Source organism: Drosophila simulans, chromosome 3L (genome assembly GCF_016746395.2).
Source record: "Drosophila simulans strain w501 chromosome 3L, Prin_Dsim_3.1, whole genome shotgun sequence".
NCBI classification, from domain to species: domain Eukaryota; kingdom Metazoa; phylum Arthropoda; class Insecta; order Diptera; family Drosophilidae; genus Drosophila; species Drosophila simulans.
This window is the reverse complement of record NC_052522.2, coordinates 17,037,122-17,062,986: the sequence shown is the minus strand read 5'-3', so window position 1 is coordinate 17,062,986 and position 25,865 is coordinate 17,037,122. Positions and strand designations below refer to the sequence as shown.

General features: G+C 45.1%; 5 protein-coding genes and 1 non-coding gene across 7 annotated transcripts; all 6 read left to right on the top strand.

The window, feature by feature from the left end:
- The first annotated feature begins 1,858 nt into the window (after positions 1 to 1,858).
- Positions 1,859 to 6,538, top strand: LOC6738446 (allatostatins MIP). The gene is made up of 2 exons (XM_016169348.3): positions 1,859 to 2,143; positions 5,423 to 6,538. The coding sequence occupies exon 2, from the start codon at positions 5,425 to 5,427 to the stop codon at positions 6,064 to 6,066; it is 642 nt and encodes a 213-aa protein (XP_016032280.1). The 5' UTR covers positions 1,859 to 2,143; positions 5,423 to 5,424; the 3' UTR covers positions 6,067 to 6,538.
- Positions 6,539 to 6,712: 174 nt separating this feature from the next.
- Positions 6,713 to 9,228, top strand: LOC6738445 (polycystin-2). Its single transcript, XM_002085216.4, has 4 exons — positions 6,713 to 7,330; positions 7,411 to 7,782; positions 7,840 to 8,558; positions 8,641 to 9,228. The coding sequence occupies exons 1-4, from the start codon at positions 6,791 to 6,793 to the stop codon at positions 9,218 to 9,220; spliced, it is 2,211 nt and encodes a 736-aa protein (XP_002085252.2). The 5' UTR covers positions 6,713 to 6,790; the 3' UTR covers positions 9,221 to 9,228.
- A 596-nt stretch (positions 9,229 to 9,824) lies between these two features.
- On the top strand, positions 9,825 to 11,108 carry LOC6738444. Its single transcript, XM_002085215.4, has 2 exons — positions 9,825 to 10,454; positions 10,578 to 11,108. The coding sequence occupies exons 1-2, from the start codon at positions 10,061 to 10,063 to the stop codon at positions 11,048 to 11,050; spliced, it is 867 nt and encodes a 288-aa protein (XP_002085251.2). The 5' UTR covers positions 9,825 to 10,060; the 3' UTR covers positions 11,051 to 11,108.
- Positions 11,109 to 11,422: 314 nt separating this feature from the next.
- Positions 11,423 to 11,494, top strand: Trnap-cgg. The gene has a single exon. It is a non-coding gene; the product is annotated as a tRNA-Pro (tRNA).
- A 598-nt stretch (positions 11,495 to 12,092) lies between these two features.
- On the top strand, positions 12,093 to 14,228 carry LOC6738442 (transmembrane protein 209). The gene is made up of 5 exons (XM_016169349.3): positions 12,093 to 12,234; positions 12,291 to 12,595; positions 12,655 to 13,262; positions 13,319 to 13,648; positions 13,708 to 14,228. The coding sequence occupies exons 1-5, from the start codon at positions 12,212 to 12,214 to the stop codon at positions 14,068 to 14,070; spliced, it is 1,629 nt and encodes a 542-aa protein (XP_016032279.1). The 5' UTR covers positions 12,093 to 12,211; the 3' UTR covers positions 14,071 to 14,228.
- A 146-nt stretch (positions 14,229 to 14,374) lies between these two features.
- LOC6738441 (odorant receptor 74a) lies at positions 14,375 to 24,401 on the top strand. Of its 2 annotated transcripts, XM_002085213.4 has the most exons (4): positions 14,375 to 23,116; positions 23,204 to 23,299; positions 23,354 to 23,536; positions 23,594 to 24,401. In XM_002085213.4, the coding sequence occupies exons 1-4, from the start codon at positions 22,232 to 22,234 to the stop codon at positions 23,642 to 23,644; spliced, it is 1,215 nt and encodes a 404-aa protein (XP_002085249.1). In that variant the 5' UTR covers positions 14,375 to 22,231; the 3' UTR covers positions 23,645 to 24,401. The 2 variants fall into 2 exon arrangements, with proteins under 2 accessions (XP_002085249.1, XP_039149241.1); XM_039293307.2 differs by having other exon boundaries at positions 23,204 to 23,536.
- Positions 24,402 to 25,865: the final 1,464 nt, after the last annotated feature.

The following is a 25,865-nucleotide window of genomic DNA, read 5'->3' as shown; positions in this document are numbered from 1 at the left end:
ACCAATAAGTACTCCAATACACCCACTATTCCAATGCAGTGATTTCTTGCGCGGATATAAGAGTTCTGGAGCACGTTTGCCTTGACCCCAGGACATTGTGTTCCCCATGTCTTGCGAATGTCCTGGCTGCCCCGGCCCTTTGTTGTCCAGATGGCATATGCAAAGTGCAAACAAATTATTATTAGCTGCCAACAGCGCCAGCTACATCATCTTCACAATGGAAGCACCGAGGGATTCCCACACAAATGTGGCGTCCAGGAGAACGGAAAAGGCGTTTGGTCAGGGCGGGGCTTCGCTGCATTCTCCCATTGTGCGGCCAAAGTTGCGCCTTTAAGGCGAACCCATTTAATTCACTTTGTCACCATGCAAATGAAACATTAGTGGTGACGTATCCAAATGGATCGCTCAAAGGTCTCCGTCGGATGGCTGCAATTAGGCCAGACACGTAAATGGAAATGATTTACAATCGTTTGGGCTTCTGTTGCTTCTGTTGCTCCTGCTGCAATTCACTTACCATCAAGTGCACTGAGAAAAATCCTTTTCAGCTTGGATAATATAAAAGGTAAATATTAAGAGTAAATATATTTCTATAATAACAGTTATTCGTTGTTTAATTTTATTTGAAACCAACATCCAATCTTCATGTATTACCTCCTTTTCTATAATTTTTCTATAATTAATACTTTTTCATATCTAAATAAACACATTCCATCATCTATAAATATTTGATTTTCTCGCTAAAGAGCTTCATAATCGATCAAGTTTTTTGTTAGTGCTGCGGAGGAACGGACACATGTAGCTGTCATCGGCGTTGAGAGTCGGCAGCGATTTATCAGTGGCCAAATCAATTAGTAACTACGTAGCTTATCTCCTGGATGGACGAACTCTGCAGCGCTTCAAGGGTGCGGGTGCGGGTGGGGTCCCATGGCCCATTCATTATACGCACCGGCAGAGGAGTGTCATAAATATTCCCATCATCGTTTATTCGGCGTCCCATCAAATGGCCACAAATGAAAACCTGTTGATGTGCTCGCATAGAAAGCTATACGCTGCAACACACACAACACAAAACGACACACACTCCCACTTGACATCTTTGGGGCGTCACTTGTAATTGAAGAAGCTCTTTTTATCCTTCGTTTTTTAGCAACAAAACGGAGGAGGCGCTGTGTCGCCATAAATATTCATGAAGCACTAAAAGGGTTCTCCTCCGGATCCTAAGCATCCTGCTGTGGAGTCGCATTCAGGATGGAGCTGTGGGCATAGGTACATCGGTGGTTGGTAAGTGGCGGGAATCGTATTTGTGTTTGGTCAATTGCCACCCGGTGACAAAGAAATGCAATATGCAATATGCTGTCGTCAGTCGTTCCATTTGCTTCATTGTAAGTGTGCGGAGTGTTTAATTTTAAATGCCCCAAGGAGTGCGTGTACCTGAATTTGAATGAGTCCAAGGCTCGGCTTCCCCAGGGGATCGAGAATGGTCTCCGCCGGTCGGATGGTGGGAGTCAGAGCAAACAATCGCGCATGTGTGCCCTAAACTCGGGGCTTCTCCTCACTCACCCACACGCACACGCGAACGCACACACACATTACGCTCGCTTACACTTACACTTATACTAACACGTACCCCGCTAAGTAGGCAACACACTTTTCGGCCACTTCCGTTGCACAAACGACAGGCGACAAGCGGATATCCATATCCCCCTGCCATTGTGTGCGTGCGCAGCCGGCATTCCTGTCCACACACACACACACACACACACCCACCTAAACGAAGCACCCTTCGTGGACACATGGATGGCCGCTCGGGCGGCGATTCGCTTCCGTTTTGATTTATAAGCGACCGCCGCGCCGGGCTGCGTATCATTAGCAGTTGATCAACAGGTTTGCGCACAGCCAACAGCCAGGACAGGACTTCCAGCTCCCACGCTCCTCGAAATCTGTTTCACACCGGTCAAGTGAGAGCGCTAATTGAATTGCACTCGCGCCCGTAAATTCACTTAAAAACGCTATTTCATGTCGGAAAAAATTCTATAAAAGAGTGCGCAGCAAACCCGAAATAAAATTGTAAAACCCTGGCCGCAGTTTCCGCTGGCCTCAATAATAATTCGTACGCTAAAATCGCGAGGAGATATATAGTCAGGTAAGTGGTTCGTTCGATATTCAATATGCTCGTAACTCGATTTGAGGCTTTGAGGCCCCAGGAAATGAATTCAAAAGTGAATTCTTGTGGTTTATTTTATAGTTGAAATTTAAATTTTTTATTGCGCGAATTCATTAAATAGTTTCCAAATCCAGTTCTAAACAATTTGGCTTTTAATTTATTTCGTAGAACTGGTACACAAAGCAAGCCTTTTCAAAGATAAAGATAAAGATCATTTTTAAAATAACAAATTAGTATCTGAGGAATAAATTCATTGAGGAATGTGCTTGAAATATTTATTAGTAAGATAAGCTTACCTTTCTCTTGTGTTTGATTAAAGGTTAAATAAATTAGTAAATACGTGAACTTAAAGATTGCGATTGCTAAATTAATCCCTTCATTTAATAAAATATTTGGTTTTGTCAATTAATGAAATCTGAAGAAATTTTTATTTATATTTGAAACGAGATTAAATTAATTTTAATTTTTGTGAATTAATAAAAAATGTATAAAGGTCATTTATTTTTCCAAAAAATTTCCTTAGTTTCCATTTTGTGAAAATTTTAATGTGTGCCCTTTTAACTATTCATTAAAACCCGATGACGCGTTTATTTTTAATATTTGCGTCACAGTTCGTTCGTTCACAAATTAAAATGTAAAAAGGTATCGAAAATTTAAAAATAGTCAGCTTCCTCGGAAAAGTAGAAGACTCATCAGCGTAAATTTATTTGCGAAACATGGCCAAATTATGCAGAACTCCCTTGCCAAACAAACCCATTGGAAATTGAAGTGACAAAATACGGGAGTCCCATGGCTAACCTGCTTGAGACGAGCAGCATATTTACTCTTTTGCGGATATTTTGTTTATTTACGACTTTTCGTTAATGTCCATGTCCCCGGGAATACTTCGATTCACACTCAGCGGCAACAGGCGACGAGTTCTTGAGCAGAGTGTCGTGGGTGTCTTGGGCAGGAAACCTATTTAAACAAAATACTTATTGGCGAATGCCATCCTTTGGCAAATATTTGCGCCAGCTATTTATCGAGACATGGGAAAAATAGGCGAGCTGCCGAATTCGATTTGCAACGGGCTGTTTAATTTTGGCGCGAAAATTTGCTTGCCACTTGCCACACTTGAGGGAGTCGCCAATGGGGACGAAGGATATCTCTTCCGTCCTGACACCACATGAATTATTCGGCAACAGGCTGGCAAATTAATAATGGAGCTGCGTAAGTCAACTACCAAATTCGAAGGAATGTCAGCCACAAGGGCCATAAATATTTTCAGTTAATTTCAATTACAAGTTGACCCGGCACGTTTGCCTGCCCCTTGACCCCAAAAACCCCTTCCAATCCTATCCTCGCTGCGGGTGGTGGGGGTGTGGTCATAAAATTCGATGCGTGCTCTATCATCGCGGTGGCTATATATTATAATTTGGCGCAAAGCCGCTAAAACTTTCATCTGGGCGGCGTCAATCAATCAACGACAAGCGCACAAATTAAGTCCGGGCTAAGCCGGAAAAAAAGAGCCAACTCCGCACTCGGACAATCAGTCAGGAGTCGTTGGTCTTTGGCGAGGAGCTAGGGGACACATCCGTATGCGGAGTATGGTCGCATCCAGAAACCGGTTGGCCCACCGCCGACGCTTCTCAATTAGTCCGCCAATCCAAGCGGGCGGCCAGCAACATCATTTAATCAGGCGACCTTCCAGATAAGATACCATGTCCACGTCCTTCCTGCCCCCCAGTGGCTCCGATTTTAGTGGGCTTTGCATAGTTGATTCCCGGTTGATGACTTTCCATATTGGCGCCTACCAGCTGCTAGCCGACTCGCAATGACCATAAAATCGGACGGGGATTACGGCAAATGTGCTAATTCCAATAGAAACGGGGCAGTTAAGGGATTAGATTTGTCCATTAGGGCTGGTTGTAGGCAAGTTTTGGGGTAGTTCAACATATATTGATAGCTCATCAGCTTTTAGTATAGCCACGTTTAAAATCATTAAAAAAAAGGAATAATAGGAAAGCAAGAAATATTAGATTCATTATGTATTTTATTAGGGATTTTTGAGGTACATTCTAAGCTTTATTTTTAGACAGATTTTTACTCATAAGGCACTTAGTGGCGGATTTAATAATATCAGCTTCATTATGCATGTGGACTGCGAAAATACGCAATAACGAAAGCATAATACGCCGACGTTTCCGCCATCTTGGAGTGTCCTTAAAACAGGATGTGGCTTTGTTGACAGCTAATGCTAGAATGTATGCAAATCAATATGGTGGCGGTGCTCATGCGAACGCATAGGGAAAACTACTTTGGCAGGAAGTGCAAACAAACGAGCGCGCTGCTCTTTCCACCCACATCCACAGCCACTGAGTTTTCCGTGAATTTTCCTCCGGCTTTTGTCTAGTCTGTCGAGTGGCCGCAAGTGCAATCGCAAGGCACTTAAGCCAGTGCGTAAACAGCACCATAATCTTGACTGCGGGGCAGCGTATCAACGTTTTAAGGCATCATTATCGACTGCGATTCTCCCTGCTCCGGTTGCCAATCATCTCCGCACATTGGCTTTCTGCCAACCCAATGAAATGCCTACTCCTCAGTAGCCCCGCTGGTTGCTACCTCCGAAAGGACATTAATAGACCATAAATTGTAACTGTTATGCGCTGCTGCCTTTTAACGCAGCGGTCGGCAGACGGCATGAGCTCAGTTATCCTGCCGAAGGTGGGTACCACCCAGTTCCGCCCACCCGGCGGCCCCCACCGCTTTCAATTAGAGAGGTTATTTAGCTAAATCGCTACGCTTGTTCCCGCTCGCTTGTTGTTCTTGCGCGTGTTCCAGTAATTCCGAGGCGCGGGCGGAAATGATTGCCGCAGGACTCTCCAGGACTTCCCGGGTCCCCCAGGGAGCAGTCGAGTGGCGTCGGCAGCGACTTAATTGAGCATTCCGCGAGTGCGGTTGTGCTTGCTCATCAGGATCGGTGTTTCGTCAGGCATTTATTCATTCATATTTACACCTTTGCACTAAAAGGAATTTCGGTCGAATTTAATTTTGAATTAAAGCTAAGTTCCTTGTAATTGTTAGTGGTAATAATTATTTTATTTGTACCTTAATTTTCATTTAGTTTTAGTTTTGAATTTCAAAATTGGTTTCAAGCAATATTTTAAAAGGTCTTGATAAAAGGTTCTTTTTCAGAAACTTATACCTTATTATTAAACTAATTAACATTTAAATCCAGCAAAGTCGCGGTCTTTATATTTTTAATTTTTATATCCACAGCTATGGCTCACACTAAAACGCGGAGAACTTACGGCTTTCTGATGGTGCTCCTCATCCTGGGCAGCGCTTGTGGAAATTTGGTAGCCAGTGGCAGTGCTGGCAGTCCACCCTCCAATGAACCCGGAGGCGGAGGCCTGTCCGAACAGATGGTACTGGATCAACTTAGCGAGAGCGACCTGTACGGCAACAACAAGCGCGCCTGGCAATCGCTGCAGAGCTCGTGGGGCAAGCGGTCATCCAGCGGAGACGCCAGCGATCCGGACATCTACATGACCGGTCACTTTGTTCCGCTGGTAATCACGGATGGCACCAACACCATCGATTGGGACACCTTCGAGCGGCTGGCCAGTGGAAATGGACAATCCGCACAGCAGCAGCAGCAACAGCCGCTCCAGCAGCAATCGCAGTCTGGCGAGGATTTCGATGACCTCGCAGGCGAGTCGGATGTGGAGAAGCGGGCCTGGAAGAGCATGAACGTGGCCTGGGGAAAGAGGAGGCAGGCGCAGGGCTGGAACAAGTTCAGGGGCGCCTGGGGCAAGCGCGAGCCCACCTGGAACAACCTGAAGGGCATGTGGGGCAAGCGCGACCAGTGGCAGAAGCTCCACGGCGGCTGGGGCAAGCGCTCCCAGTTGCCCAGCAACTAATCTCGCCGAGAATCGTCGTAGCACAGGAAATCATAACCAGACTAACTAATCCACCTGTATCTAACCGTATATAGCATGTGTGTTTCCTCCGCGAAGGGGTTCCGTTCTTAGTGTCCAAGTCGCACTAGGTTGTCCGGAGTTTCTCCCGGTCCCGTGCCACTGAAAGTCAATTCCGAAAATGTATGAAAGCGCTCGCCAGTCACCGGATCCTGATGACCGGCGATCCGGATCGCCGCCTCGATCAGCCAGTATTATACGCATTACATACATATATGTCGGTATGTCTAGTCAACTATGTATCTACTCTAGCACCTAGTCTCCACGTATACAAGAGGAACTTTCGGAAGAATACCGCTTTAATTTAGAAACGTTAACTAAGTTAATGAATTGTGCATATATCTTTATACTTAAATATACATCAATACATACCAAATGGCAACTATCAATACGAAATACAAATACGTTGAAAGTATTCAAAATGAGTATCGATTTTATGGCTTGGTTGGGTTGGTTAATTAAAATTAAAATGATTTTATAATCTCAGACGGATGGACGAACTGAAGGACAATGCCATACCCTTTCATTCCACGGGCATACAACTAGTTACTATATATAAATGTGTTTTAAGTTCATGGACTTTTAAAATTAAAAGCAGCAAGCGTGGATTTTATATCTACTGAGTTTTAGTACAAACTTGCAGCAATTTCAAAGAACGCCAGTTAAAATGAGTCTCACAAGTATTAGCCGCAAGGACTTGACGTGTTTCGTGGTGACCGCAAGTGTCGTTTTGGTGTGCTTCATCCTGGTCGCAATCTTTTCGGGATTTATGCACGAGCCCCAGAGACTCAAGACGATGTTGGTAACCATCGTCCTGGTCTTCTTTTTCCAATACCTCATCCTGGAGCCCATTCGTTTCTTCATTCTGAGCATCGATTATGCCACCTGGCCGCAGGAGGACCCGCCCTACAAAGCAGAGGAGGGAGGGCCCACCATGGACCACATTGACTACTTGAAGATCCGGCTGCGCAGTCTGCGCTCCGAGCTCCTGATCTCCGAGGGCCACACGAACGAGCAGCTAAACCAGAAATACAAGCATATTGCCAGTGACCTATTGCTCTACGGTTCCTACTTTATTGCCCTGATGCTGATGGTGGTGTTGCAGGAGGACCAGACTAACTACTACAATACCAACAACATGCAGCGACTCTTCTGGGACAATACCACGGTCACCTTCGGCCTGTCGCAGGTGTACTTTATATACCAGGCAAGAAATGTGTTTTGTACGATGCGTTGCATTATCAAAAAAAATGTCCAGGAATGATCCTAACCTAAGCCATCCGTTAGGTGCACAGCTATCTTAAGATCACCCTAGTCGAGGCTTTCTACGCGCAGAAAACCCACGGCTCCGAGGGCTGGTGGGCCATGGATCAGTGGCAGAAGATCGGCGTGGTGCGCCTGCGCCAAATGCGCCCAGTGGACTGCCATATTGGACTGGGCAAGCCCGAGTGGGACACGAAAACCTATGCGCCCGAGTGGCGCCTTCCTTATAGCCGGATGCATTATACGGAGAAGTTTTGGCGAATCTACGACCCCTTTGTACCGGCCGAGTTCGAGCCCAGTTTTCTGAATGGCCTGCTACTTAACTACGATCATTATGGATATTTGCTCAACTACCCGGAAGTCGCCGGCTACGTGGTGCTCTTGATGAGCACAAAGGTCTGGATAATGCTAGGAGATATTCTTGAATATTTTGTACATTTTAAATGCTGCTAGGTGAACTGCGTGAAGCAGATCGAATACCTGAGAGACTACAGCTGGCTGGATAAAAATTCTTCGGCTTTGTTTATCGACTTGACGATGTACAACGCCGATGCAAACCTTTTTACGTTGATCACTCTGCGTTTGGAGAACAGCCCATTCGGAATCCAGTTGCCCCGGGTGCATGTGGATTCTGTGTCAATGTTGGGAAGTGTGGAGACGAGAAGCACCCCTCAGCTTCTCATACTGTTCGTGTACACAGTCTTGGTCATCTTGTTCGCCCGCGGTGTGTTCACGAAGATCTGGCATCATCCGGCCGCCGCCCACGAGGCTTGGACCATGGTGGATCTGGCCATATATATACTGAACGTCCTCCTGACCATTTTGGTAATCATGCGCGACATTGAGACAGATGCCCTGTTGCAGATGGTCGAGAAGGCTACTAAGGGTCAGTATCTCGACTTTCAGCGTCCACTGCGCATCCACCAAATGCTGTTCATCGTGAAGGGCTTCCTGGTGTGCATCACCACTCTGCGGCTGTGGAAGGTGCTCCAGTTTTCCTCCGTCTTTCAGCTTTTCACCCAGACCCTCTTCTCTGCCTGGCGAGCAGTGGCCAGTCTGGGTGTAATTATTGTGGTAGTCATCATGGCCATTGGCATTACTTTGGCGGTGCCGAATGGAAACAACGCAGTGGTCTTCAGCCACATGGTTCAGTCCGTGGTCACCTGCATGTGGTACGTATCCCTAAACATGACATCTCTATTTGGTAGCTTTCAAGTCATTAGGTTCAACCATGAACTAATCTAATTAATCCAGGTACTCCATGGGTTTTAACGGTGACATTCGTCCTGCGGATTTCTTCCACGGAGGTCGCATTCTAGGGATCTTGCTCTACCTGGCACTGGTCTTCTTCCTGGCGATTCTCTTGATGAACGTCTTCGCCTCCGTCATCTATGACTACTTCAACGAGACGAGCAGGATCATAAAGGAGCATGCCAATCGGTCGTCTATCACCTTCCTGGAATTTCTGCACGTGGAGTATGCGGATCTTTTTGGCGATACCTTTCGATGCCTGCGAAAGACGTACGAACGCCGTGGACATACTGTTGCCGAGAATGTGGAACTAGAGCTAAATAGGCGGGAACTGATTAAGTTCAAGAGGGACCTCATTAAGACCCCGCAGGAGTTGAAAAGGGCACGCCTGACCAAGGAGCAGCGAAGTGCCGACTACCACTTGCGCGGCGAGAAGTTGTTCAAGCTTATGGCTATCCTGGACCTCCAGGTTGAGATCCTCGAGCGATTGGTGTTGGGCGACAAAGATGGCAAATTGCCCACGCCACCTCCATCCGACTCCGATCCCGACGACATGCCGGAAATGTATCGGAAGCGCCGTTGATGATCGCCGTCATCCAATGGCAAGTCTTTTCATATTCACGAACAAACTTTGCTATGTATTCTTAACTATTTCTTTTATGTAATTGGAATGTACATATTTCTAAAATGCCGCACGGCATTAATCAAGGCGTTTCAGTCTAAGAAAGACATCAACTTGATTTTTGATTGTCTGCTTCCAGGGATATATTATATTAAAAATTTATTTAAATTTTTTCCTCGGATGATAATGAGTATAAAAGTAAGAAAAAGCATTTTATTGCGTTCTAGCAAAACTTTTCACCATTTTTCATAGGTTGTGCTTTCTTTTGCACCAAAGATGACTTTTCCGGCCCCCTACGACCTCACTTCACCTCCGATCATTCCCCTTCGCTGAGCAGCGCGACTTTAGAAATAAGCAGCGATAAATGATTTAATTAAAACCGAGATTGGAACTTTTGTTTTTCTTTTGCCGAGGGCGCGAATAACTCCACTAATTTCTGGCTGCTCATCTGTCGGGGGGGCTACGGATTTCTGGGTGCGCACGCTTTATTTCAATAATCCAAGAGAGGCACAAATTGGCAACTACATGCTCGTTGCTCCCTCCGCCTGATATAATGCCTGATGAAAGAGTGTGGAAAGAGCCGCGTGGCCAAATCTTAAAGGGGCTCCAAGCTGGCGGCACTAATCGCTCCCGAAACGCACTGCAGACGTCTCAATGCCAGCAGCCAAGCGGCGACGGTTTGAAATTGTCGGACTGCAATTTGTCGCCAGCGCTTGTAATGGCACCCACTCCAGATGACGACATGGCGACACCGGGACCCATATAAAATCCGTCGGTCTGCAGGCGGCGTACTCAGTTAACATGTTCGCGTCCCAAGGGAAGTTACTCCTGGCCTTTGGCCTTTGCCTCGGTCTTCTTTTAACCATAACCCACGCATCCGCGCAGAACGCATCCAAGGAATCCGAGTCCTGGCAGCCCATGCAGCCGCGGAAACGACAGGCTATCGTGAAACTGGACCCAGTGGGCTCCGCAGCAGCCAAGAGCTACGATCCTCCTCCGGAGTTCTACCGCGGACCGGGCTCATCGTCATCCAAGTTGGACAGCACTGCAGCTGGCTTTATATCCAAGCCCATTAGTGCGCTGCTGTCGGTTGGAGGAGCTCATGGCTCCCAAACCAGTGGCCTCAATGATAACCTCAGCCAGGCCTATGATAAGTGGAAATTAGGTGGGAATATAAACGATCGAATAAGCGTAGGTGAGTTCAAGGAATACCCAATGTATATATCTACACAGATAAACTAAAGCTTAATATGATCACTATATAAAATTAATTAATGTTCATGTAGATTCAATAAGTATGTATTTAATACCATTTAAGGGCATTATGGCGGCAGTGGAAGTGCAGGCAAAAGTTACGCCTATGACAGTCACCCCTATCAGTATGACTATGGACCATCCAACGGACATGGCTACGAGCCAGGACCTGCTCCTGGGCACAGCTACTCCTCCAGCGGAGAGGCAGGAGTGCCATACCACGTTTATCGACCCCGACCCGAACATGGCCACTACCCAGGGCCACCAGTGGACTACTCCTACAGCTCCTACCCCATCGACTCCCACGAGATAGTCTCCCACAAGGGAACGCCAGAGATCTCACCAAAGGCCTTGCTGGCCAAAAGCTTCCTGATTCCGCTGGCCAGTGCCACCGTTCTGGGTATCGCCGCCGCCCTGGTCAGTAATCCCCTCCTGCTGCAACTAGCTCCTGTCCCGGGGATCGGTGTGGGAGTGGGAGTCGGACCAACAGTCGTCGGCAAACGAAGAAGGAGAAGACGGGCAGTGATGCGGGCTTAAAGATCAGGGAACACACTGGTGAAAAACTGTTTTATCTAAGTACCGTACTCTCGAAAATGTATTAAATCAGGAAACAATATATAAGTAATTATTGTTAATATATCATATAGTTTCAAGCGTGTTTTATTTAAATTTAGTGAGGGCCTTTAACAATTGATTTGTATACCCTTGCAATGGCTTTAAATGGTTATTTTTATTCTTTCTCAGCAATTAAGGGTCTAGTGCTACGAGAGTCTAATAATTGGTTGGCTATATGGAGAGAAGATAACATAATTTTGGATGACTTTTAAGCGGAACCTTATGGAATATGGCTATATGGAAGTTTTTTGGGCTTACACTAGATTGCCTAATTAGTCGACTGCGGTTCAATCCGGCTCGTTGGTCTAGAGGTATGATTCTCGCTTCGGGTGCGAGAGGTCCCGGGTTCAATTCCCGGACGAGCCCAAGTGCGCTAAAGAATTTAAATTTTTAGATAAAATAAAAATTGTATTTTTATAAATATTTATTTTTAAATATTTTTAAGTTATTGAGAATACACATTTAGTTGCACATATGTATATATAAGCCAAAAAAATCAATAATTTACTAGGGAATGAAAGATATTAAGAGTTATTTTTTATTATTAAAAACAAAATATATTAAATTAAGGAATTTTTTAGCGTCCTCATCAATGTTCCAACATTTTTGAGATTTCGGTTTGTACGGTATATGTAATAAAATATTGAAGATAGAGAATAAATTTTTGCAAAAAACAGGTAAATTTATAACGATTCTAAAAAAATATCATAATACACTTCATTTAAATGATTAAATAAAAATGGCAGCTTAGTAATACGTTTAAAGTGGGTGAATGGCTTTAAGCATTCCGTTGAACAAAAAATTATTAACTTTAAATCTATTAAAAAAATTGTGAATTTGGTTTTAAAAATCGATACCCGCAAAAACATCGCCGATTGGTGAGTGTCTGCGCTAGGGAAAGTGTCTCCGCTAAGGTGTCTTGAGCCAAAAAAGTACCAACAAAACGCGTTTCGTTCCAAACGGTATTTATTTTGTGACCTTGTGGTATTCTAACTTTTTGTCTGTGCGATCACTTGCAAACAAGTTTTCCCGGCATTTTCGACATATTCAGGAGATTTTCTAATAATTATTATATAGTAGGCAATGAATTTCACACGGACTAATTGGTAAGCGGTAGAAACTAGTGTAGAATTCATAAAATTAACCCATGAATGCTCTCCAGCTCGCCCCTGAGTAAAAATCCGGTGGTGCAGCGCAGCCTGGACTTGCGATTGCAGGGCGCCCAAGCGCGGCATTACCTCAAGTGGTGCTACATAAATGTGGTGCTGCTGTCGCTGCTTCTCTTCGACCTCTGGCAGGCATGTCGGTCCGACTACAGGACCTACTGGTTCCTGGCGGAGTGCACCATTACGACCCTGATTGGCCTAAGTGCGCTCGCCTGCTTCGGCAAGTATTTGTGGTTATGGTTTGGTGGTGACCAAGTTATGGGTAGCGATATCCAAAAGTGGCTGCTTGACGGCAATGCAGGTGAGGAATCCAAAGGAACCCTGTCTAACGCATCCACTTAACCACTTTAATTCCCGTAGAGAACTCTTTTCGGACAGTTTGCTCCCGAGCCGTGATGAAACCACGCAGCTACGAACCGGATAGCGATATAGATGACGACATACCCATCATCAACTGGCACTCCTCCTTCGAGGACTCGTGCTGGGGCTCGCAATCCATGCGCCGCAGTCCAAGTCCCACAAGGACGCCGCAGCAGACGAAGCAAAACACCTCTTACAACTCCTCGATGGTGCGAAACAACTCGCTGAATGCCAGCAATTTGAGCGACGAGTCTACCTACAAGTCCCCGTATGCGGAGGTGCGACGCGATGACTTCATGACCGATACCCGAAAGTTGACCAGTCTAATGAAGCAGGCGGATCGGGAGCGCAGCATGGTGGAGAGCTCGGATACACCCAATGTGCAGACCATGGGATCGGCCAACTCCTTCTGGAACTACTGCAACAACGCGGCCTATATGCTCAAGACCACCATCTATCAACTGTCGCCCCCTCCGACTGTTTCTACGGAAAATGCTCCCACCTCGATTGAGGAGTTTGGCGGCATTCAGTTTAGGGACAGCAATTCGGAGGTCATCAAGCGCATATCCACGGACAAACTGTCGCAATATGTGGCCAACCTCAGATTTGTAAGCAGCCCGTTCAATATTCCACTGCAATTTACTAAAGTCTTACCATTTTCTAGTGGATTTCTACTACCATACTGCAGCGTTTGGTCAAAGAGATCAATTATGTGGACGATGTTTTCCGCCAGCGAGCTCTGATTGACATTAAAATTGGATCTGTAAGTCTAGAGCGATTACGCAAAACAGCCGAGAACCAGCAGTTCGTGCAGACGTGTGCGCCCATGTTGCCCATGCTATTACCTTTCCTGGACACCTTTAGCAACCAGGAATACCTGGTGCAGCGCATCAAGCAGCTTGCGCAGGGTTCTTGCATAGCTGACTACCGCTGGTACTCGGGCAAAACACACAACGGCCCGCAGCGGGACGAGCATTTGCCCACCGATGCAGCTGTGAGTATAAGAAATTCGGCAACTAAGCACATTTGATTAATTGTAACCTCATTCTGCAGATAATATTCCATTTGTTTTGCGTGTACCTGGATAGCCAGCTGATGCCTTTGCCGCAGGGCGGCGGACGACCCTTTCACTCCCGCTACGTGTTAATTCGCGACGAGAAGAGCTCAACCAAGGACGTGGTGAACGCAGTTCACAACAAGGCCCACTGCGCCATTCTGAGTACCGGCAACCCACTTAACCCCAAATTTAACTTCATCAGTGACAAGGAACTACACAACTGCGTCTACGATAGGAATAACCTGTTCTACGTTATCATACAGTTCCTTATTTATATGCGACAGCACCAGGATTCCGCTCTGGAGTGCGTAAATCTCGGCAAGAGTGGCATCAACATCATGTGCGTAATCGAAGACTGAACTGTGCAGCTAATCGGCTGTGGCTATGACTTTAAACCCAACCCCTAATCACTCGTTACTTCTAAGCATCATCCTTTGTGACCCGACTATCGTTTGGTGCTTGGGCAATCCTCATCATTCGTTACTATTAAATTATGCATTTGTAATTATTAAGCCAACTTACGACTGTTGTGGTTTCGCGGTTATCAAGTGTCGTGTGGCCTGCGGTCTGTGCAATTAACTTGTTTGGCAGTCGGCGGCAAGCTATATTCGCGGACAGGTGCACACAGGTGCCCGACTTTAATTGCCCTTTCATGATTCTCACTATTGACCAGCCTATTGGTGACCTGGCCATTGGCTCGGCCAGCGACATGCTCCCACATGCTCGCCACTTTGCACTTCCGAAAGTGACAAAATTAATGGTTTCCGCCGACGCTGTCGACATTTTGTCGAGTGAGAGACATTGAGAAAATGCTCCAAAGTAGTGCAAAATGAAGAAGTCGCAAACGGAGGCCCCAAAGCAAGCACCAGGACGAGCAGGACCTGGGCCCTCTCGACCAGTCACATTACCATTTCTCTTGGCCATGCTCATTTCTGGGCTCTGGCTTGACGTTGAATCGGTTGGCTGGTTATTTTAATGCCGCCCCTACTCTCCGGATGCCCGGATGGCTGGATGGCTGGCACCTCGGGTGAGTAATGTGCCTGGGTTGTCAACTTTACACTTTTATCCCTCGCATTATATTTGCTTTACCTACACAAACACTCACACTCAGCCACCCAACCGAACCGAAGCGAACCACACACCCTGTGTGTGTGTGGAGTGATATGTTTTCCTGATACTTTTTCTCAAGTTGTAAATTGGCTTAAAAATAATTTGTCAAAGCATTTCAGCCGCGGAGTTGGGAGATGCCATGCCTAAGATGGGAATTGGAGTTGGGACTTGGGGCGCGGAACGTCGGTATCTCCTTGTGCCGAGCCATTTTCTTGTCACAATATTTGGACCCTCGCCTGCTGGAGTAAAATTCCTTTAAAGAAACGCATGTGCGCGTCTTCATATCCAATTAGAAAAGTTTTCCTTCGACTGCTTCGTAATTGTGTTGATTAGTGCGGCTCGCTGGGTTGCTCCCGAGTGGGTGGCGGCTGGGATTCGGGCGGATTCTCCTCCTAATACCCTGCTGTTGACAAAAGAAGCCTTCTTGGATGGGTGGTGGCTGGGCGGATTGTGCGTTCCCAGCTGCTGGCACTTTAAAAAGAAATGCGCATTAAATTCGATTGGCAATCGTCTCACACTCTCCCTGAATGGGCTTTTTCTTTACGGCTTACACAAATTTTCATCTAATATCGCTTTGAAGCAGCTTAACTATCCTTGAGACGAGGACGTCTTTGGGGCGTGGCACGGGCGGAGAGGAAAAGTCTAAGTGGAGCACTTGTCAGCTGAAGAAAGGAAAAGTGGCGGAAGGTGTGAACACTCAATGGCCAATGCTATTCAGTTGGATGTGAACATTTTGTATTTAAAATAAATATGTAAACGGATATAGATGTGCTGATTCAAGACATGTGGAGTAAATCCATCGCATTTATTATAAGAAAAAATATATAAGAACAAAGTAGGGCATTAGGTATAATATTTCGACCAAATACAAGTTCATATCAAACATCAGTAATAAAAATATCATACTCTGTTTAAATATTGAAGGCACTTTTAAGTATAATTAATCAGGTTTAAGTTGGCTTAAGCCCAGGGAATTTAAATACCCATTAACTTCATTAAAGTGGCCACCAAAGAGCAGCAACTATTTGAATTGATGACAAGAAAATCGTTGAACATATCAAAGGAGCCACTTTTAATGACAGTTCATTTTAATTTCATTGAGCTGCATAAAGCCCGGTAAAACTGCAGGCAGCGAAACTATTAAAATGATTTTATTATTCCACCTCCGCCCGCTGGCCAGCCACTCACTTAGCCACCAAACTGGATCCGTTGGCCTGGTCAACCAAATATTGACACACAATAAGCTGGTCGCAGTCGGAGCTTTTACTTTTCGGCTTTCCTTTTTGGCTCCGCTTATTTATTTATTTATTTTGCCATCTACTCCGCTGGGGCACGGGGTATGGGGCGTGGGGCATGGGGCATTAATGAAAAAAATATTTTTGCCCATTATGCGCCAATATGGTCAGCCATATTTCGGTTTATTTAATTTTGCGCAAATAAAACGGAAGTGGCTCTTTTATTTTCCTTTTTCCAAGAGGATGTGGAGCAGGAATATGCGCTACATAAAATCCCGATGCTGATGCCTTGCGACAATGTTCAAATATTGGGGATGCGACGACGACGATGTTGGCTGGGAATTTTTTAGCGCATATTTTAAGCAAGCAATTTGTGTAGTTCCAGTTTAAAGGAGGACCTGGTCCTCGCCAGTTGCTAGCTTTCCCAAGAGTAGCTAAAAATGGAAATGGCTGTCATTTCCTTTGAAACGACGACGACTCACGACGACTACCAACGACTGCCAACTCTCCGCCTTGTTACTCCGCAAACCATCGGCCATTAATGGCCGAAATGAGTTTCCATGCTCAGCTATTCAGCTATTTTGCCATTTTGCTATTGGGCGGACAGCAGTAGCAGCAGGAGCAGCAGTTTTCCAACTTCAACTGGCAATGGCTTAAAGTCTCGCAGAGACATGCAACCGGATCGGCCATTGAAATATTAATTAGTCGTATAACCGCCTCCTGGCCACCGGGAATTGCTGCAGTGTTTGCCTGACTGACGATTGCTGCAGTGCAACCACTCAAATCTGGTGCCACCCGAACCACCTGCCGCATCGCACTCCTTTCACTTCCCACTGATAACTTACGCAACTAATCTGCGCTATGGATGTGTGAGTACGTGCGTCGGGGTTGCGGGGCCATTTGCATTTAATCGGATTTGGCCAGATTTCAGGTTGTTCTCCTGATTCCAGAAAAACGAACAGCAGCCCCAGTCCAATGTCCAAAGTCCAAAGTCCATTTGTTGTGTAATTTCCGTATGCAGCACGAGTGTTCATGGCTGGCCGCCGGATGAGTGGACCACAAGCAGAACTAGTAAGCAAGTGGCATCATGACAAATTAACATGACCCAGCCGGCTGGCTGCATGCCCCACACGATTCTTGACTGCACTTTCCGAGGCAGATGCTCGCGGAAAGGAATACTTTGAGGGCAGTTTCATATCCCTAAAATGATTATTATAAAGAATAATCTCGACTGTTTTTTCTACAAATAAAATGGGAATTTATTATTTAATTAAAGGTCTTATAACATACTATTGTATTCTATATAGTTTCAAAAATGTCACAAAAAATTTAAATATTTCAACCAGGAATAAAATCGTAAAATATGTCAATACATTTTTAATAATACATTTTATACCTCTCCAATATTTCTGGCTACTCGTAACGTGATACCATGTCCACATTGCTTCGAATATTGAAGCGTATCCCCAATAGGGCAACTAATTCCACAAAGCTGCCACCGCGCGTAGGTAACGAACCGGAAATGTTCTTAGCATTTCCGCCTTATATCAAATATAAAAAATTACTGCTTTTAGACGTATTTGACAAAAGTTGTCTGTCACCCGCACTCAGGCAGTTTCGTACACATGCTCCACCGCCCATATAGAGACATATAATTGCATAAATCAAACTCAAGCATGCAACATGAAAAATCGCATTAATTTATCTGCTCTGCTCGCTGCTCCTGCAGCATCCGCCTATATGGGCCAGTGCCACGCCCACTTCCACTCCGAATCCCACGCCCCAACACGCTCCGGAAAGGCGCTGGGTAACATATCCGCTTATGTCAATTTTTTCCTACCACTCGGATGGGGACGCCAATGGATGGGGGAACGATGAACGAATGGGGGGCAGGAGCAGCATCATCAGCACTGCTCCTTGTGCTCCCCGTCATTCCATTCCAGCCAGTTGTCACTGTCAGTTTTGGCTTCCAGTGTTTTGTCACAGCTCCTGGCCCGGATTGTCATCCCCACCTCCCCTTCGCCCAGGACCTCCTCCTGGCCGATCTAACTCTGATGTCGCCCGGTTTGTTTGTTTAAATGCTACATTTACTTTATGGATTGTTGCTATATTTTTTCTTCAACTGGCAACCCGAAAACCCGAAAGCGAGAATGGCGTATAAATTTCACGTCAATTTTTATACAGTGGGACGCAGGAGCTCAGCTGGGTGAGCCCTTGACTGATTGTGACCTGTCAGAACTGGCTTCCTTTTAATAACTTGCCCACACACACACATCTCCCACAAGCTCACACTGCAGCACACACTACGGACTACATCCGCTAATAACCTGGCTTTTGCTCAGTTTCCCTTTTTGCCCACTTTAAGTGTCCTGTTCACGCTACATAGTTTAAAATTCTTTATAATTGGATTCCCAGCTTCTAAAGCCCATTTTTTATGGCCAGTTTCGGACCAAAGAGTAGCCGGCTGCATGTCAAAAGGATTTTACAGTTGACGCGTGCAAACCAAAGCTTTTGCCACTCACCCGAACCCAAACCCCAAGCCCAAACACCAATCCCCAACCCAAGGCGCTCATCCTTGGTCGTTTTATTTTTTTTTGTTTGTGGGCAGCCGGAGGCGGTGGAGAGCGAGGAGAGCAACCTAAAGCGTAACCCCGCCAACACCCACACATATGTGTGTGGTTCGGGGATGTGATGATATGTTCCATTTCACACGGCAGCGAAGCCTTTCGACCGCACACAGACATACTCCACATACTCCGGCCGCAGGAGCTGAGATTTATGTTTTCTTGTAAACAAAATAACGGACATGCTTGAGGCCTTTCGGTGGAAGGACCTTCAAGGTGCAAGCGGAAAAGGGGTGCCAGGCGATTCCGACTCCGAGTCACTCAGCCTCGGGCCATCCGGCTGACAATGGGATTAGGCGCATGTAAACCTGCGTGTTCGATTTGCAGCTTTCCTGCCCTGCTATCCCCCATCCGGAGTTCAATCGGATCATCATGGATGTGGCTCTCCTTAAATGCGAGGATGTGCGTTGCCATAGACATTTTAATTATTCAGGGGCTTTTGTGAGGAGTGCGGTTGTCTGTCTGCATGTATCCCACTTTACTTGCCCCTTTTTTGTGCTGCCTGTGTTTACGGTTTCCATACTTCAAGTGACTTTGCTTATGTTTCTTTAATGGTCTGCGAGTCATGTTCTAAATCGGAAATCAGTGCGTATACTTGATAGGAATTTAAAAGATATCAAGGCGCAAATGGGGCAACATTCAACAAATTCTGTTTAAAGACCTAAGCAAACCTTTTTTAAGAACGGCTCGACAGCGGAAATCGGCATACTTGGTGTGAATATAAAATATTTTATCGAAAAAATGGTAGCTCCTTTTTAAAAAATTTGTTTCATTCGACTTTTTTAGGCAGGAAATGTAAAATTAATGATTCCTTAAAGCAAGTTTAGCCTGTTAATTAAAATTTTAAGGCGGATTCAATATTTTTCTTGCGATTGTTTGCAAGGCTTTTAATAAAAATTATTATCTGACAATTTCTGTGCTCTCGCATATGCGCTTGTTAGTCCTTTGTAAATGAGGGCCATTTTCATTAAATTTAATGACTTCGGCACAAGCTGAGGTATTTCGATGAGTTTTCGGAAAGTAAATACCTTTCCTTTGTGACACTGACCAGATCTCGGAGCTGGTTCCCAATTATGTCTAGACAATGGACACTCCCACTCACCAGCATATTTTGTTTTTCATCCTGTGTTTTTTTTTCAGGTTGATGCTGATGCTGGGGCGTCACACGTGCCCAGGACCACTGAGCCTTAGGCTGCCCTTTCATATGAATATAATCCAATTTGCATATATTTCACATAGTAACAGGGACGGACGAACGAATAATTCCTGGAAAGCTGGATATCTGGTCACTCATACGCCGCGTATGCCACAGGTGAACGGGCCGATAAAACAAATGAAGGCGCTGTCCACTTTAAAGGAAAAGGAAAATTCCCCGGCGGAAATTACGCACTGCGGGTTATGTAAAGGAGCGCACCAAGAATTATTTCCTTTCTTTTAAAAAAACGTTGGGCTTTTTATTGCTCTTCACTGATATGATTTTTTCAATAAAAATATCTTTTTATATTATCACAACTAATTTAAATTTAATATTATTTTAATTAAATAATTGTTTTACCTTTAAGGTTAGATAATTACTTCTAAAATGTTCAAAACAAAAAACCAAAGTTGTATTTGTACGCCTTACGTATCTTAAGTTTTACTTACTTTAAATAATTTTCTAAGTGCAATCCCCAGTGGGCAAGTCATTCGGAACCGCTGGGCTTCAGTTTTGGTTTCGGTTTCGGTTTCGATTTCATGTCTGACCTGGCTAATTGAGCAAATCCGCCAAAACGGCTTTTGTTGGCCCACTTCCGGTCGTCCTTGCTGGTGGTCGTAATTATAAATCAATTGCTGCAAGGGGCTGGGTGTTTGGTTTGTCTTTTCGTTCGAACGCCATTTGGTGGCCTGGAGTCGGGAAACGGGAGATATGGCAAAAAGTTGCGTGACATTTGGCCAATCCCTCGGGCGGCGTTTCCCAGACTGCTGGTGCTGCAGCTTTCCGAGATTCGTGCCTTTTCGCAGGTCTTTCTGTTTGCCATCGTCCATCGCCATTCGTTTGCTTTCAATATGCGTCTGGATGTTTTCAATTTCTTTTGGAATTTGTTTTCACGCAAAAAGCGAGCGAATCAGCAGAATTCCATAACCCGTAGTTTGCCGACGGCCGCACACACAGCAGCAGATACGGATACGGATCCGTATACGGATACGGATTTATGTGTACCTACCAGTACGTATAATGTTTTTTATGTGTTTATATTTGAAGCGTTCGCCGCTGCCGGCGGCCTGTTCTTCGCTGTGGTGTGGGTCACAGACTGTGACTTCTTGTAAATATTTTCCCAGTTCCGTGCTCCTGCGGCGGTTGTGGGAAATGGTCCCGTAAACGTTTAATAAAATATGATTTCAATTGATTCGATACTCGCATTTAAACCGACTGCTGCTCCAGATATACATACATATATAGTACGTGTGCCGTCCCGCCGGCAATCAATAAAGCAAAAAACAAAATGCCCCAAAGAGAGACTCCACTCCGCAACCTTGTCCTCATCCTCATCCTCGTCTCATCCTAGTCCGCATCCGCATCCTGTGTCTGTCCCTCGAGACCGGCGTTCGCCTTGACTTGGCCCTCGGTTATCCGCTTAGATCACTCAACTAAAAAACTCAATTTGCATATTAATATTATTTGGGTTTTTTTCCCTGTTGTTTGGCCTTTCCTCAGCCCTTCATCCTTTTATCAAACAAGAAGAACAACAACGGGCGGGGAATCAACAGTAGTGAATTGAATTTGCTCTGCTCCGACGCCTTTTCGGTCGTCCTTTGATTTGGCCAGGATCCGGGGCATACTCACACATGAGCAGCTGCTCCCAGGTGCATACTTGAAGGCAATCCTGAGGAGGGAAAGCGAAGGTCCTGGAGCCTTGAATCCTGCCTTCTTCCAGGTGAACGGGGCACAAAGGCCGAGCTGTCAGTCAGTGTGCCAGGGCAATTTCGGTTTTATTGGAATTATGTCAGTGTTATTTTAGCATAATCATAAAAATGATTGTTTGCGGCTGTCCGCCGAGACGAATGTGCAATGATGCGAGTGGATTTTCGGAATGATTTGAGTTTGAAGTCGAACCACCCTTGAGACTATTAGCTATTGCCCTTAATTAACTGCTTGTTTAAATCGGTAATTAAAATCAATTAAATTATTAGTGATACTTTATAGTATGAAATGATAAGTGTATTTGAACTTATGGCAAATTAAGTAAATTAAAACCGCTTTAAAATGTTAGAAGTGTTGCTTTAATCAAATGAAGGGGTGACTTTAAAGTGGAGCCCATACCCAAAGCTTCAATAATCACGTGTCAATTAACTCCGAGCTTCGCCAGTTGATTGGAATTCAAAAGCAAATCAGCAATGGGGTTGGTTTTCTGACGGATTTTGGTTTGGTTTCGATTTCGGGTTTATTTTGACAAACGCAAATGAATCTGAATAATTTATGATTGGGCCATGAATTTAATATTTTATCAGGCCGGCGGCAATTAAAATTAGAATATAAATGGGCGACCATCCAGAGAGACGTCCAACCAGTCATGTCGTTCCATCGCTACAGACCCCGTCTGCCCGGCGGAGAGTTGGCTCCGATGCCGTGGCCGGTGTCCTTGTACCGTGTCCTGAACCACGTCGCCTGGCCCCTGGAGGCGCAGTCGGGGCGCTGGACCGTTTTCCTGGACAAGTTGATGATTTTTCTCGGATTCCTGGTCTTCTGCGAGCACAATGAGGTGGACTTTCATTACCTGATAGCCAATCGGCAGGACATGGACAACCTGCTGACGGGCATGCCCACATATCTGATCCTGGTCGAGATGCAGATACGCTGCTTCCAGTTGGCCTGGCACAAGGATCGCTTCCGGGCCCTGTTGCAGCGCTTCTATGCGGAAATCTACGTAAGCGAGGAGATGGAACCCCACTTGTTTGCCAGCATTCAAAGGCAAATGCTGGCCACACGGGTCAATTCGACCGTCTATCTGCTGGCCTTGTTCAATTTCTTTCTGGTTCCGGTGACGAATGTCATTTACCATCGTCGAGAAATGCTCTACAAGCAGGTGTACCCTTTCGACAACACCCAGTTGCACTTCTTTATTCCACTCCTGGTGCTCAACTTCTGGGTGGGCTTCATCATCACCAGCATGCTGTTCGGCGAGCTAAATGTCATGGGCGAGCTGATGATGCATTTAAATGCTCGATATGTTCAGCTTGGCCAGGATCTCCGTCGCTCAGCACATATGCTGCTGAAGAAAAGAAGCTCCTTAAACGTGGCCATCGCTTACCGGTTAGTTTTGACCCACATCCTGCGAAGGAACGCAGCTCTGAGGGACTTTGGCCAGCGAGTGGAGAAGGAGTTCACCCTCAGAATATTCGTAATGTTCGCCTTTAGCGCCGGACTGCTCTGTGCTCTGTTCTTCAAGGCATTTACGGTTGGTAATTCTATCTAAATTTATACAACTACTAATTCAAAAGGGGAAAATAATGCAACATCCTAAGATCAATAACTTTTTTTACAGAATCCCTGGGGAAATGTGGCCTACATTGTGTGGTTCCTCGCAAAGTTTATGGAACTACTGGCCCTGGGAATGCTTGGCTCAATTCTGCTTAAAACAGTGGGTGTTTTTACTGCACTCTCTGCTATCAAATCTTTTAACATTCACTTGAAGACAGATGAACTGGGTATGATGTACTACACCGCTGACTGGGAGCAGGTCATTCATCAGTCGGACAACGTTGGCGAGAATGTCAAGCTGATGAAACTGGTGACCCTGGCCATCCAACTGAACTCGAGACCCTTCTTCATCACTGGCCTTAATTATTTTCGAGTTAGTCTCACTGCTGTGCTGAAAGTGAGTAGCCCTTAACTTCATTTCGATTGATTAACTACTGATTCAACAATTTCACAGATCATTCAGGGCGCCTTTTCCTACTTCACGTTCCTAAATTCGATGCGATGAGCTAGCTGACTTGGATTGCTGGAATAATTGCGTTGCCAATCATTTGGAAGCTATGCGATACCTGGAATCATTTGTGGCCTGACCCGTGGCCATTTGTCTGCCCCCGAAAACAGGATGCATAACTTCCCATCCACAACCACTCCCTCCTACCTTTGTGTGCTGGATATCCGCTGACAACAATGGAGCTTTCGAGCGCATTCAAGGATATTAACACGTGCATGACTGTGATTTATGCACCCCCCACTGCAGCAGCAGTAGCAGTAGCAGCGGCAGCATCCACTGCAAATGCAACTGCAACTGCATCTGCCAGTCGGAGCATCATCAATCCAGTGGTTCTCCACTCTCGACTCCTAAGCAGCGAGCACCGCATTTGGAACGGGCGAAATTTGTTGCTACGTTGACAGCTGCAATCCGAAGACGTTACCCGGCACATATCCATATCCATATCGATATCCATATAGCCATAACTGTCAGCCATGACTGAGTGGCAGCAATTGGCAGGGGAGAGCGGCGGCCGGAGATATCGTGGCACTATATATATAGGAATCTCCGAGGATTGGAAGGCGGACTACATCCGCTCATCCACTGGCAATGGCACAATGCAACATATTCCAGTGAATACAGCGATGTTCAAACAAGTAGATGTAATTGCGAGCATTTGACAAATAAATAGATTCCAAGAATCTTTAATAAACATACTTGCGGTTAAGCAAATATGTTGCAAAACACTGTCTCAATCTAAATCTTAATAAAAGGAAGTTTGATACTGTTAAAATATTTTATGCAAATGTAAGGCAATGGCTCAAAAAACCTGTAGGTAAGTTAATCTTTATCCACTATGTATTCATTTTATTCAAATGATGTAGATACAGTATCTATAGATTTTTCCACATGCTGGGCCATAAACTTCAAAACATTTTTTAAAGAAGAAGTGCTAGTATTTTGAGCACTGATGCCAGCATGCATAATCCGTCTGTGTGGATATGTGTGGATACATAAATCGGGAAAATGTCGTTACAAATATTTTATAACAGGAAATCCGTTATTTATACGCACATTGTGCTGCCAGTGGATGGGGTGGCATGGAGATGGTGGCGTTGCAAGGTGGGTGGGGTGGCTCGTTGTTGAAGGAGATCAGCAGAATGCAGAGGCAGCCTCAATCGGCACTTGGCAAATATGAATGAATGTTGTTGCCAGTCGTTCGCAGGTCCTGTAGTCCTGAAGCACCCACCACTCCATGGAAAACAGCTGCCCCACTGCATCCCTTCCTCCCGCAGACCATCAATTGCCTGATTGAAGCGACAAAATGCAAAATCCTTATGAATTGGCTACAATTTTATTTATTATTACTTGTTCTATTTGCTGCCTGGCACTCCAAGTTTTGCACTGTGAGGAAATATTAAAATCCCGCTGTGATAAAATTATTAAATATTAAAAAATGTAACTTAAATTTCATGTATTGTCTTTAAAATACGAAATCTTAAACTTCATACTGTGTGCTACAACCACCAGAGTTTGTTTGGTTATTCTAATATTGTTTTCTATCTGCATTTGAATGCGGGTTCTTTCCACCCTCCTAAAGCCCTGACTCTTCATCCCTCCAACTCCCTCCAATGCATATTTCCAATCTTCTCCAGCGTCTTCACAATGGAGTGCCGTTCCACCGACGAACGACTTGTTTTGAGCCAAACAAAATGACGTTCCCAAGGCGATTCCATTATGATGGCCTGCAAAATGTTGGCAAATTGCAAAGGCGCAATTGATATTGGCTCTGAGTATTGTGTGAAGAAAGTGCCAATGCCAATGCCAATACCAATACCGTCGGCTAGAGCAACAAGATAAAAAACAGGAGTCCAATGCCAATTGGGTAAGTGCTGAGAATGCACAAACTTGCGATATAATTTGAATGGTCAACTAATAATTGGCTCATCACTGCAAAGTAAAATTATAAAAATCCGTAACAAAGCCAAGTGTATTTATGACACGATTATTAGCCAGCTTACCTGTTTAAATTGTATTAAAATATATTCAATAGTTGAAATGCTTTTATCATAAATTCCAACAGTTATTTGCAGAAGACAATTTCTTTGCGCAATCTGACACGAAGTTAAACCAATTTATTGGGTAAAATTTAAATTTTAAGGAAACCAGTTACAGAGTAGTTGGCCAAAAAAATTTATACTGATTTGCTTACGACCCTTGGTTCAAATTCGTTCCCAAA

Excerpts from the sequence above, each read along its gene's own strand:
- LOC6738446 (XM_016169348.3), top strand. The coding sequence starts at position 5,425 with ATGGCTCACACTAAAACGCGGAGAACTTACGGCTTTCTGATGGTGCTC.
- LOC6738445 (XM_002085216.4), top strand. The coding sequence starts at position 6,791 with ATGAGTCTCACAAGTATTAGCCGCAAGGACTTGACGTGTTTCGTGGTG. Across the intron at positions 7,331-7,410 it reads AGGTGTACTTTATATACCAG|GTGCACAGCTATCTTAAGAT; the intron begins GCAAGAAATGTG and ends GCCATCCGTTAG. Across the intron at positions 7,783-7,839 it reads TGCTCTTGATGAGCACAAAG|GTGAACTGCGTGAAGCAGAT; the intron begins GTCTGGATAATG and ends AAATGCTGCTAG.
- LOC6738444 (XM_002085215.4), top strand. The coding sequence starts at position 10,061 with ATGTTCGCGTCCCAAGGGAAGTTACTCCTGGCCTTTGGCCTTTGCCTC. Across the intron at positions 10,455-10,577 it reads AAACGATCGAATAAGCGTAG|GGCATTATGGCGGCAGTGGA; the intron begins GTGAGTTCAAGG and ends ATACCATTTAAG.
- LOC6738442 (XM_016169349.3), top strand. The coding sequence starts at position 12,212 with ATGAATTTCACACGGACTAATTG. Across the intron at positions 12,596-12,654 it reads GCTGCTTGACGGCAATGCAG|AGAACTCTTTTCGGACAGTT; the intron begins GTGAGGAATCCA and ends TAATTCCCGTAG. Across the intron at positions 13,649-13,707 it reads ATTTGCCCACCGATGCAGCT|ATAATATTCCATTTGTTTTG; the intron begins GTGAGTATAAGA and ends CTCATTCTGCAG.
- LOC6738441 (XM_039293307.2), top strand. The coding sequence starts at position 22,232 with ATGTCGTTCCATCGCTACAGACCCCGTCTGCCCGGCGGAGAGTTGGCT. Across the intron at positions 23,117-23,203 it reads TGTTCTTCAAGGCATTTACG|AATCCCTGGGGAAATGTGGC; the intron begins GTTGGTAATTCT and ends CTTTTTTTACAG. Across the intron at positions 23,537-23,593 it reads GTCTCACTGCTGTGCTGAAA|ATCATTCAGGGCGCCTTTTC; the intron begins GTGAGTAGCCCT and ends ACAATTTCACAG.